The sequence below is a fragment of the Lampris incognitus genome, chromosome 4, assembly GCF_029633865.1.
Source record: "Lampris incognitus isolate fLamInc1 chromosome 4, fLamInc1.hap2, whole genome shotgun sequence".
Taxonomy (NCBI): domain Eukaryota; kingdom Metazoa; phylum Chordata; class Actinopteri; order Lampriformes; family Lampridae; genus Lampris; species Lampris incognitus.
The window spans coordinates 54,013,954-54,027,336 of record NC_079214.1 but is presented as its reverse complement, the minus strand read 5'-3'; the positions used below and the strand labels follow the sequence as shown (position 1 = coordinate 54,027,336).

Genomic DNA, 13,383 nt, shown 5'->3' with positions numbered 1-13,383 from the left:
GCACTTATAGACAAGTGCATTACTGCTGCACTAAAAGACTCCCCCTCCTAAACAAAGTTGTTTGATTTAATCCCTAAAGGTTTTCTGCTGGCATGTTAGATAAAGCTTACCTCAGTGAATGCTTTTCCTCCTAACTTTTTTTTCCTTCTTTTTTTATTTTTTTGCTGTGGTCGTCATGCATTTTCCCCCTTTCCTTCTTCATAGACGTTCCACACGCCAAGTCTGGGTGACGAGGAGTTTGAGATTCCTCCCATTACGCCTCCACCTGAGACAGAGTCTGGTCTGTGCTTATCGGAAGAGGACCCACCTTTTCCCGGAGTCCCGGGGCCCCTAGTCCAGCACAGGGGTCCCTTGACTCCACAGTTCCCCCCACAGAGCCTGGATCTGCCCTCCATCACCATCTCACGCAACACAGTGGACCAGGAAGGAGGACTCATCAACAGCGGCCTGCCTGTGGTGAGTGTGACTGTACATAAGACTACCTGTAAATAAATAAACCAGAAATTCATTCATTTTTTTATGACCACAGACACATCAGCCAACACTGACCTCTGCTATTTGTCTTGCTTATTGCTGCATCAACTCTGGTGCAACAGCTAGTAGCTATCACAAGCTAGCTACTAGCTGTCACAAGTCAGCCAGTGTCATGGCGCAGTAGTTGCTCGAGATGAGGGAATGAGCTGAGGACTCCTGCAACAACACTGCATTGGAAGATAAACCAAAAGCATGCAGTTCGTACACGAGCCCTTTAATTGAACCATAGTTTCACCTTCAGCGTTTTTGTACGCCTCCTGTTGTCAATGCATCTGGCACAGCATCTGGCCTTGTTTACAACACAGAAGGTATATGATCACATTGAGTGAATGTTGTGATATTATGTTACCTTCTGTGAGGGTTTTAAAAGGCACACAAACCATGAACGATACCCTCTGTAAGGTGAGGCGATATGAATAGATTACAGGTGCTAGTACAAAGCGCATTCAGCCCCCAGAAGGACATTGAAAACAGCACCCGAAAGTGCCACTGTTTTTGCAGGTTCATGTAATATTCATGCTGCTTCTGTATACCCTGCGACTGTAAATGCTGATGCATGTTTCTGTCTAGTGGCACACGAGGTCCTCCCAAACCTCTCCAATCTGGTGTTTGGTGCCTGAATGTTATGAGTAGGCCACAACCTCTTATTTGGAGTTCAGGTTCAGCTTTTTCTATGCACGGAGAAGCAGAATTAATGCTGCAGAAAGCCTTTCTTGGTAAGGACCCAGTGAATGGATCTGGGGCATAATGCTGCTGTCCACTGATGTGGATGGTCAGACATGGAACTGTAGATAGAGTAACTCTCTCTTTATGTTGATAATGTTATGTGCTATAGATTTTAAGATTGTTTTATGTGAGCGCTAAGGCATTCTCAAATGTCACAATCATAGAGGCATTGAAGAGGAAAAAATGGAAATGTCACTGGGTGATGAGTTGTCTTACAAACCTATTACAAAAATGGAAGATTCATTTAGGAGAAAAGAATTGAAAGGACAAAGGAATGAGCGGAGAGATGATGGTATCGATGCTAAATTTGCTTTGCGGACCACAAAACGCACTGCGGTGAAGAGAAGTGCCATGATGATTTTAACTGTTTGAATTATATGAAATGGATTTCTGGACAGCCGCCCCCACCCCCACCCTCGCACCACCACCACCAGCACATTTAAATCGCACTGATATTAGTTATTTATTTACATTCCATATGGAAAAAGGGTTATAAAATTTGACTGCGCTTTTTTTTTCTTGCTTCCACACTGCTGGCATGTAAAATAATTGCAGCTTTTAAAATAGTATCTCTGCCGCGTACAGTAAGTGAGCCCCAGAAGGCTTTGCCTAAAGAATTTTCATTTCATGGTCAGTTAAGCTTTCTACATCTGGACGAAACGGAAACCTTGACACAATTAGATTCCTGACTGTTCTGACGACTTGCTGCGGGATTAGATTTGATTCTCAAACATTATTCCTCTTTAACACCATTTGCATGGCTCATGTCTCTGATTGTACGGAGACTCTATTAAAAACTGGGGAGAGAATGTGGATTTCTGCTCCCTGGCCTGTGGCATTGTTGCTGGCACACTGCTTCCTCGTTATCACTCATCACACATTGTACAGCAGGAAGGCTTATAGTGGCCCTTCATTTTCTCTGCAAATAGGATTGATGCTCAAAACTCCAAAAGACAATGGGTTAAGAAATACCATTCATCTGTCTTTATCTTCCCTTTGAAAAGGAATGCGACTTTAAAACGCAATAAATAATTGCACCATTTTTTTAACGTGTTCTATCTACAGTAACATTGATTTACGACGCCCCAGTAAGGATGCTTTGTTATTATTGTCAGCATGCCGATAACAGAGCTACAACCTTACATACAGGATTATAATTCTGTGTTATTTGCTTTGGCTGCAGGGGCCAACAGATATGCCAGGCAAGCATTGCAGTTACCGTTTTTATTTAGCCACGATGCTCATATTCCCTAAACAGTTGTTTTGGTTTTCCTCTTCTGCAGCACACGAGTACTGGTAAATATTTAGAGTCTGGGAAATCCTACCTTCGACTTAATCAGAAACCCGACCGGTTAGTAGCGTATACCTGGGCTATTTTCAGAACCCCCTTCCATGGCATTTCTTTGCCAAGTGTTCCGCTAATTCCCCTCTCCTAATGTTTAGCGTATGTCTTGTGGATTGGCCACAGATGCTACAGAGAAAAATAAATTTCTCAGTTGCAGAAATGTCTGGCAGGTCTTGATTTTCAAGTCATTATTTATTTAATCTTCTCTCCTAACAAGCTTCTGACTCTCATTTTTGTCTCCCAGCATGTGTCCCCCTGATTTGTGATTGAGTTTCAATAGTGCCAAATAGAAATGGAGTTAGAGCTGCCAGTATTGCTTTATTCACAATTTCTTCTCAATGCTCTCCCTGCTGCACAGCATGGGTCTGGGTACTGCTCCGAACAACACCTGGTGCCTTCGCCCTCTTTTAGGTTTCTTTCTTTCCTTTTTTCTTTTCTTTTTTTCTTTTCCTCTATGTAAGATGTAAGCATGTACCAAAGTGGGCACTACAATGGTTGTTGGTGAAATGTGTAGTAGTCAACTACCCCTGGAAGATGTTTAAAATACTGTGGTGATATCAGTGTTGTTGTTTTTTTATATATATATAGTTCACCAATTTGAGGCAGTGTATTAGATATCTTTACAAACAACTGGTTGTCTGTGGTCCAGTTCCAATCCAGCCTCTGATCCAATTTCGGATGGGAAGCTGGGCAGTATGCATCACTAAGCAGCCGCATGCAAGATAAAACAGAGGCAGAACAAGCCATTTGCAGTCTGTTATTCACATGATTCAGTACACATTCATTCTGTGTAGATTGACAGTGTACATAAAACCCGAGATTTGGGCTGGTCACAAACCACTATATCCTGATCCAAATGGAAAATGTGACCACTGTTGCAGAAAACATGTGTTTTACACTTCTCCCTTATCTTCCTTCCAAGCCAAGTAGCACTGACATCAGTTGTACATCAATTTCAGAGAGTGGATTTTTTTTTTCGCTGTTTCTTTCTTTTCCCTTTTTTTTTTCTTCTTTTTTTTCTCTTCCTTATTTGCTCTTTTTTGTCTCTTTTGACAGACAGCCCTTGTGACATACTGGGTCAGTCAGAAAGGAAAGATATTCATGCAGGCATGCAATACCTGTAATGAAGTCTTGGTTTGACCTTCTGCATGATTGATTCTGTAATTTAGTTTTCTCAGGCAGCCTTCAAATTCCAGTGATGTCATGTCGTACAAGTTTTAAACACCCGTAGTGCATCAGAGGAAATGGTGGAAGGGGTACGGGTCAGTGGTTGTGCTGGACAGGGGGAGCCTGCTGGCCTCATGGTTTGGGTAATGTGTGTGTGTGCGTGTGTGCGTGCATGTGTGTGTTGGGGAGGGTGCAACATGTTTGCGCAGCATAGAGCAAGAGAGGGCGAGAGAGAGAGGGAGGAGAGGGAGAGAGAGAAGAGGGGGGGGTTGTTTGACTAAGACAGGGTGAAGGAAAGGAAAACAATTTATCTTCATGCTATTATAGCTTTTACCGGTATTCACAATTCCATTTTTCTCATTTGGCTTAAGCACAGACTTCAGCAGGTTGCTGAAAATGGAGTAGGGAAGAAAAAAAAATAAAATGATGTACCCGTTTAGAAGCCGAGTAAAGGAATATGTGCAGAGCACTGATAAACTATCTTTAATAGGACTGACCTTTCATGCTGGCGAAAGTTACTGGGGGATTCATCCTTATAATTACCATATAGATGATTCTACCCCTCTCCTGCCATGGAGCATTTCCAAGAGCTCTGCCGTTGATTGAATGGAAATTGAACTTGTTAACATTCTTTTCAGCCTGTTATGGCTCACGTGGTGCCACTGTTCATAAATTCTCCATCTCCACAAATGCTGATTTCCAATATCTTCAAGAACAGACCTGAGCCTGCTTTCATTGACATGACTGTTGAGATTTTTATCCCCCCCCCGCACTTGTGAATGAGTAATATTGCATTTTGAGTCCCACTGTTGTGTTTGCCGGCCACTGTGTGTTGGAAAAGGGTTTCACCTATTGTACACATCTTTTTTCCCCCCTTTTCATCTCCTAGTTGTTAGGACGCTTTTATGCGGCAGAGTGATTGCTGTTCTAAGTGTGGATGAAGTCAGTGCAAATCTACCAGATGTAATTTGATGGCTGACAACATATTGCTGCCAGTGTTTGGTGCTTTCGCCAGCTTCGTCAGTATTTGCATCTAAAGATACACAAGGGGAAGGGGCTCCAATCTGAAATTCCATTGAGAAGTTGTTTTGATTAGAGTGTAGATTGCTCTAAGCTTTCTAATGCTTGACACAGAGACACACACACACACACACACACATACATACACGCACATATTCAGGAGCAAACCTAACAAAGGAGGGCACATCTGGCCACTGTGCACTCAAGATAACGACTTATTTGCAGATTTACAATGACTATCAAAATATCTAGACAGATGTCTGCTGTGAATGCAGACAATATTGAAATCAATATGCAAATGAGATGGCAGAGAGACATAAATAAACACCCTTGCCCTGGATTTATATTCATAATCAAGGACACTGTTACTAAAAATGACTCCATTCAGCAGTGTGTAATTAGCCGTTATCTTTTCGTGTAGGGTACCGTCGGTTCAAATCTGGAAAAAGCTGTTATTCTGATCCGGCGTTGATATTTTTCATGTCATAACGTGAAAGAGGAAATTTACGTCTACTCCAGACACAAAAGACTGTGTCAAGCCTTATATGGTGAATATTTTACAATGGTCATCATTGTGCATCTTTATCGTGCGCGACATCTAAAGGCCATTTTGTGGAAATCTGCATGTTCCAAACAAATTGCCGAACGGGCCATTGCACTAAAATCCAGATTGCATCACTGGGATTGGACATAAGTGCTTTAATACAGATGGCCACAGCTAATGAGCTCAGTATGTGTGTCTTTGATGTTGTCAACGAGCGGAGAGCAAACTGAGAGCCGTTGTGTATCCAATAATGAAGATGAGAATAACACTTGGAACATTTTGGACCGCAGATATTTAAATCATAGCGACTCGGTACGAGGCTTGTTTATTGCGGCGTTTATGCTAAGGGAGGAATGAAGGGCTCCATATTTGGAAAATCAGAACAACAAGTCATAAAATCCCCCCCTGCTCCCCTCCTCCTTTGTCTCTCCTTTGCGTAATCTTTTTTTTTCCTTTTTTTTTCGCACATGTAAATACCGAATACATTCCCCCTTCATAGATTGAATTTATGATAAGCAGTAGACATGGCATATGAGAAAGAAATAGATTGTGGAGCCAATATGGTTCTCTCTTGAAATGGTGTTACAATATTGTTTTTGAAGACAGGCGTTCATAAGGTTCTTTCAATAAAGCCAGGTGCGTGGGTTTATGATGTGTTGACGTTGGGAGAGATTGCGTTTGTGCTGCTGAATACCAGATGAATGTACCTAGGGAGAACAAATCACCTTTTCTCTTGCGCTCACTTCCCTTCCCCTGTTCCACGTCAGCTCCATGGGTACTCTGATCTGTCTCCCCTCCGGGAAGCTGGCAGCGCTTGTAATTTCATCCTCGCCACAATCAATGCAAACGGTTGGCACGCTTCTCCTGTAAAATTCTTTCAAGAATCAAATGTTTTACCCGGAAAAAAAAAAAAGGTACAAGAGATTTTTGAAGGTGTAATTATGTTATACCCAGGATGGTAGAAGAAAGAGGATCTGTCCAAGGCACTTAAGTTTTATCCCCTCAGCTAGTTGATTTATGGAGTTGATTATATAGAAGTATGTTTTCCACTCCTTGGCAGTCAAAGTATGATCTATGAAAGCTGCCACCAGATAGAATTTCATCTCTAAATGTACTGGAGGTATCATTCTTTTTTTTGCCCCTACCTCAGAAGCAGGGGAAAGCTATACCTTAGAAAGCGGCATTTCAGTGAAATGTATTGGCCTTTTTATGCTGTTTGGCTTCTTGATCCAAAGTCACTTGAGGATGCTGGTACTCACATACAAATTGTGACTTGAACAATCTATCTGTCATGGCATGGGGGGTGGGGGGTGTTATGTATCAAACTAACCCTACTGTGATTCACTATGCCAGATATCCTCCAAGGACTTGGCAATCAAAAGATTTCAGATTTCCATATAGTAGAGTTTTTGTTAATTTACAATAGGGGATGTCTGGGTGGCGTGGTGGTCTATTCCATTACCTTCCAACACAGGGATCGGCGGTTCGAATCCTTGTGTTACCGCCGGCTTGGTCGAGTGTCCCTACAGACATAATTGGCCGTGTCTGCGGGTGGGAAGGCAGTGGGTATATGTCCTGGTCACTGCACTAGCGCCTCCTCTGGTCGGTCGGTGCACCTGTTCATAGGGGAAGGAGAACTGGGGGGAATAGCGTGATCCTCCCATGCACTTCATCCCCCTGGTGAAACTCAGTCAGGTGAAAAGAAGCGGTTGGCAACTCCACATGTATCGGAAGAGGCATGTGGTAGTCTGCAGCCCTCCCCGGATCGGCAGAGGGGGTGGAGCAGTGACTGCGACGGCTTAGAAAATAAGGTAATTGGCCAAGTATAATTGGGGAGAAAAGGGGGGGGGAATCAAGAACAAAAATTAATTCATTTATACATTTATTTTATTGTTTTAATGAATCAATCAAACTATGTAGTATTATATTACTGGCTTACAAAGCCAACTGTTCAGGTATTAAGATCATTTATCATGGCTGGTAATGGAGATATTTAAGACCTGGAACACAGTGACACGTGATCGGGCATAAAATAAATCCACACAGTCCAATGACCTCATTTTCTTTCCTGGTGTGACAATACAGCTTCATCTGCTTCACACATTAAGCAGTAGGGTGTCAGGGTTGAGTATGGCAGTGTTTCTCAGCTCTGGTCTTTTGGATCCCTAGTAATATTGTTTTTCACTTCTGCCAGGTATTCCACACACTTAGCGGGGTTTTTTTGGCACCTGGCACCACAGATGAACTCAATTAACTATCCGACTGAAAAGAAAGCCAGCAGTTCATAGAAAATCACAAGGAGTAGAGTTGAGAACCACTGGATGAAGAGTGACTGCTCTTGAAGTAGTGAACGAGTGGCCAAACCTCACTGGTGACAATCATCCTCCTTGCCGTAATTTCCTTGACCTGGAGCCCATTGTATTGAGATCAATGAGTGGTCACCTTATTGTTTCTTAGATTTTTTTTCCTGATGGCCCCCTTTTGTTCCCAATGTTCATACAGAATGTCGGATCGGCCCATCTTCGCCAGTACTCGCCCAACCCAGCCATGGTGATGAGATCCATCATCAGCATGAATAACCACAACGGGATGATGTCGCGGAACCAGCTGACCACCATCAATCAGTCCCAACTCAATGGGCAGCTGGGCCTAAACATGACAGGACCCAATATCACCCATACCTCACCATCACCGCCTGCTAGCAAGTCCGCCACACCCTCTCCCTCCAGCTCCATCAACGAAGATGACCAGGATGACGGCAACAGGGTGAGAAAAGAATTAAGAATTAACTTGAGATGACATGACACATGCCATGTGGTGGAAACTTTCCAGCTCATGTTAATACTGTGAGTATTAAGGGATAATTAAATGTTTTACAACATGGCTCTTATTTTGCAGTTTTTGCCATCATGCATATTAGTTATGATATTGTTTTACTCACCAGCTCATTATAGAGATTTTGAATATGGGACCACTGCTGGACACACCTTTACTGCATCGTATTATGGGGCAATTAAACACGAGCATCAGACATGTTTTAACAAGTCCAATTAAACTCCAATATTCAAACTACGTATTTCGAAGGGTAAGATGAAAGTCCATGTTAAAACTTGTTACCCACAATGTTCATTATCAATGGTCCATTGTACTGCTGAGCTACTTCCTGGATCAAGTTGCAGGAATGACCAGCCTAATATATTTACTGTAAGTCGTAGTAACCATTGAGGAACTACCTGCTACTAGCTATTATCTATGATAATATAAAATGATGTTCACAGTCCAACTGAGGCATTGAGTTTTTTTTTTTTTTTTTTAAGGACAGATTTAAAGCTCATGTTCATTTGCCCCATAAAACGTCACTGTAAAGCTATGTCTAGCGGCAGTCTCGTGTCCAAAAATCTCCAAAATTAATCCACTGAGTAAAATGATATCATAAACGATATGCATGATGGCCAAAGCTATGAAAATAGGACCCAGCTTGTAAAAAGAATGGAATTATCCTTTAAAGTTGTGGTCATATGTTGGAACACACTACATTTTGTCCCACATGGTGAACAGGTAGAAATACTGAACACCATAGTGTGAGGCCATCTCACAGTTCGGGAGTTCAGCCCAGTGCACGATGACTGAACATTGTGTGTGACCTCTGCAGCATTATCGCTCTACAGCTAAGGGTTTTGGCTGAGCAATTTAGAACTTAGGATATCAACTGCCTAGTTTTTGCTCATAAAACGGGGCCAGATTAAAAGTCTCTCCGTCTTATGGAGTTCAGGTTCTTTTAATCAGAATGAGAATGAACTTTATTGGCCAAGTGTGCCTATGCACACGAGGAATTTGACTCCGGTTCACAGCAGCTTTCTAGCATTTGCAGACATCACTCACACAAAATAAAAGAAAACTGAACAAAAACAAAAAAGAAAAAAACAGAAGAAATAAATAGAACAACAACAACAGGATATTGGAGGCAAGCATGTATGCACAACAGGTATGTCACTACTATACAGAGTTTTGTTGTGGTTGAATACAAACCTATGCCCATATATTATACCATATTGCTTATACACTATGTTGACAATACACTACACCATACCATGACTCCGCAACCCATCATGCCCATATACAATGCTATATACTTACACTATATTACGCTATTTGTTTTTCCTGATGGACTGCCGAACATATTACACTATTATCTTATGTACCAAAAGAATATACTATGTTCACCTACCATCCACCTCACAGCTACATACTATATTATATACCAATGTTACAACCAAAATAGTAACAGCGATAATTGTAACTAGTATACAGCAGTTGTATGTGTATTTACAATTGTACATTTACACCTATTTACATAATAAGTGTCTCTTCTTGCACCATGCTGTTAAGTGTAGACATTATGTAAATATGACACTGTAAATAGCCCCACTGGTCAATATGTCTCACCTACATATCTATGATGTGCACTACCTCTTTAAGTACCACTCTAAGAACATGGATCTGGTGATGCTCCTGGGTTTTTGTCTCAACAAGATGTTTGGCTTGACTTCAGGTCATTGGAGAAAAGCGACCAGCCCCAATCGATCCAACAAAAAAGCCTAAGACCCCCAAGAAGAAGAAGAAGAAGGATCCCAATGAGCCTCAGAAGCCTGTGTCAGCTTATGCCCTGTTCTTCAGAGACACACAGGCAGCTATCAAAGGTCAAAATCCCAACGCCACGTTTGGAGAGGTGTCTAAGATTGTGGCCTCCATGTGGGATGGTCTGGGAGAGGAGCAGAAGCAGGTACAGTGAGATTTGAGCTTTCAAATTCATCAAAAATACTGTTTCAAGTATTTTACAGGGACAGAGCCATGTGAACTTTCTTGTCTTCTGTTCTGCTCAGTAAACATGGCTAATTGTTTCATACCATTCAAGTTGTATTTAGTGGCGGCACGGTGGCACAGTGGTTAGCGCGGTCACCTCACAGGTCCTGGGTTCGAGCCCCGGGGCAGTCCAACCTTGGGGGTCGTCCTGAATCATCCTCTGTGTGGAGTTTGCATGTTCTCCCTGTGTCTGCGTGGGTTTCCTCCCACAGTGCAAAGACATGTAGGTCAGGTGAATCGGCCATACTAAATTATCCCTAGGTGTGAATGTGTTTGTGTGTCGGCCCAGTGATGGACTGGTGGCCTGTCCAGGGTGTCTCCCCACCTGCCACTCAATGACTGCTGGGATTGGCTCCAGCATCCCGCGACCCTGAGAGCAGGATAAGCGGTTTGGATAATGGATGGATGAAACAAATATTAAAATCTGTCCAAGTTTGTTTGTTTGTATATGGTTGTATCAGTGTTGCTGTTTCTTATGCCTGTGTATCAGTATCTGTGCACATCTGTGCATGTGTGTACATTAATGTGACTGTGTGTGTGTGTGTGTGTGTGCGTGCGTGCGTGCGTGCGTGCGTGCGTGCGTGCGTGCGTGCGTGCCATTGTGACTGATATTAAACATAAAGAATGATAAAATATAATTACAGCGTAGGTTAAGAATCGAGTAGTAGCCTGAGGTGACGAGAATATCTTTAATTAGAAAGAAACATTGACATTTTGGAATGCCTTTAATTATTTCAGGTTTACAAAAGCAAAACAGAGGCTGCCAAAAAAGAGTACTTAAAAGCCCTTGCTGCATACCGTGCAAGCCTGGTTTCCAAGGTGAGAAATATTTTTTCGTGTTTTCATCTTAAAGAATTTTGAATTTGAAAGCCAAATGTGCCAAATTAAATTATTCAGAGGACTCATACTATGCACCGCTTATTGGGTTTTCAAAGGCTTTTTTGTAATAACGAAACAAAAAATTTCATTTGAACTCGTGGAATGCTATTTCTGGATTGATATGATATAATGTGGCTGTGAAAGTGAGTTTATAGACGGTCTGCCGTTGTTTTGTTCATCCAGGCTGCCGCAGAGTCAGCTGAGGCCCAGACCATTCGCTCGGTGCAGCAGACCCTGGCTTCCACCAGCCTGTCCCCAGGCATGGTGTTACAGTCACCCCTCAACCAGCATCCTTCCATGCCGTCGGCCGCCCAGGCCCTCCAACAGGCCCTGCCACGGGCCATTGCCCCAAAACCTCTACAAATGAGGCTGGGGGGCAGTCAGATTGTGACATCGGTCACAGTGGCACACCAGAACATTCCCTCTGGGCTACCACAGCAGCTGCTTGGCCAGATGGGTGCAGGAGGAGCCATGGTGGCAGGAGCCCAGTCCACAGCGGTGTCTCAGATGAGTCCGCCCATGCAGCCAGTGCAGCAGCATGCCCTGCAACAGATCCAACAGCAACAGCAACAGCAACAGATGCAGCAGCACCTTCAGCAGCAGCAGATGCAGCAGCAGCAGATGCATCACCAACAGATCCAGCAGCAGATGCAGCATCAACATTTCCAACACCACCTCCAGCAGCAGCTGCAGCAGCACCACATGCAGCAGCAGCAACAACAGCAACAACAGCAGCAGCAGCAGCAGCAAATGCAGCTCCAGCATATGCAGATGCATCAGCTTCATCAGCAACAAATTCAGCACCTCCAACAGCAGCAGCAACAACAACAACAACAGCAGCAGCAACAACAACAGCAACAACAGCAACAACAACAACAACAACAGCAGCAGCAACAGCAGCCGCAACAACAACAGCAGTCTCAGTGTTCCCCACCCCAGCACTCCCCTGGTACACCCCATTCAGTGGGGGGCTCTGCATCTCTTGGCAGCCCCCAGCCCACTCCACAGCAGCAACCCCACCACTCCCAAATCCAGGCCCATGCCCAAGTCCTTTCCCAGGTCAGCATCTACTGAGCCAAAAGGCAACCCCATGTCAAAGAGCAGGAATAGAATAAAAAGCATCATTCCATGTTGCTTTTTTAAGTTGCACTTAAGAAGTGTGTAAAAATTAGAATGTTATACAAAGAAATTGTCCATTGTTATAGACGGATATGCACACATGTGTACAGTGGGTAAAAACTTTAGCTGGATCGTTTGTCTATGAAATAGGCCGAGCTATGAGGGAGGTTTGTGGGCAAGTGCCCAATGATTGTTTATTTGTTTATTGGTCTTGCAATCATCGATTTAAAACAAACTCTGGGCACACGATATGTGGAAAGACTCAAGTCTTTCACCGTTTTATTTAACAATAAAGCTTTATTTATGAGGTCAAATTTGTCAATTCAGCCTAGCGAATGGACATTGTGAATGCATTTCAACAAAAAGCATTTTCGTTCGGCTCTTGCCTCTCGCAGAGCGCACCTGTGCTAATTGACTCACAGTAACAATGCTGGAAACCAGTATCCCACGCATCAATATTTGTTCCCGCACTGGCAGGTATGTTGGGAGACTCTCTTTACTTCAGTCTTTCTCTTTCACCCATCAATCCTGCAGATATAATGGCCTTGGGGGGAAGAACGTAGATGAAATCATCATATGTTTAAAGGCCAAGTGATATCTGAACTCACTCAACCCATGTCATAAATGCAGACCATGTCTTGAGGAATAAGAGGAACTGCATAAAAAAGACTGTGGAATGTGTGGTTTTCTGGATGAAGGACCGAGCAGACTGAGACATAAACTGCCATACATCATTTATGTCATCATGTCATCAAACTGTAGCTGTAATCTGCTGTACATGTTGTGTAGAGTGGAGGAGGGATCAGACCTCCTTTATCCAGTAATATACCCTGAAGATTGTTTGCTCAAAAGTGTTCAACTGGCACTCCAAAAAAACAAAAAACAAAACGGGAAAAAAAATCCTCCTTTTCTGTGTTTGTTTTTACTTCAGATGTTTAACAATGAAATTATGTTTTTATTTTGTGTAACAAAGGGGATATTTTATGGTAAATACAAATTTCAGGCTCAAGGTGGATGGTTTCATGATTAATGTATTTTTACACTGCTCCTTGATACCGTAAATTGTTTCAAAAAAGGAAAAAAAAAATAACACAACTATCAGAGCCAGATTGTTGCACTGTAAAAGCCAACTGAAAAGGCATTGGAGGTATTTTTGCCAGCTGTACATAAATCCCTGAAGAAGAAG

General features: G+C 42.8%; 1 protein-coding gene across 1 annotated transcript in view; it reads left to right on the top strand.

Annotated features, from left to right (window-relative positions):
* tox3 (TOX high mobility group box family member 3) overlaps positions 1–12,917 on the top strand; it is a 54,490-nt gene extending 41,573 nt beyond the window's left edge. The window contains exons 3-8 of the mRNA XM_056279053.1: positions 205–456; positions 7,839–8,102; positions 9,889–10,119; positions 10,938–11,018; positions 11,262–11,759; positions 11,877–12,917. Coding sequence (XP_056135028.1) covers positions 205–456; positions 7,839–8,102; positions 9,889–10,119; positions 10,938–11,018; positions 11,262–11,759; positions 11,877–12,152 — 1,602 coding nt within the window. The 3' untranslated portion in view covers positions 12,153–12,917. The remainder of the gene's footprint in view (positions 1–204; positions 457–7,838; positions 8,103–9,888; positions 10,120–10,937; positions 11,019–11,261; positions 11,760–11,876) is intronic.
* Positions 12,918–13,383: the final 466 nt, after the last annotated feature.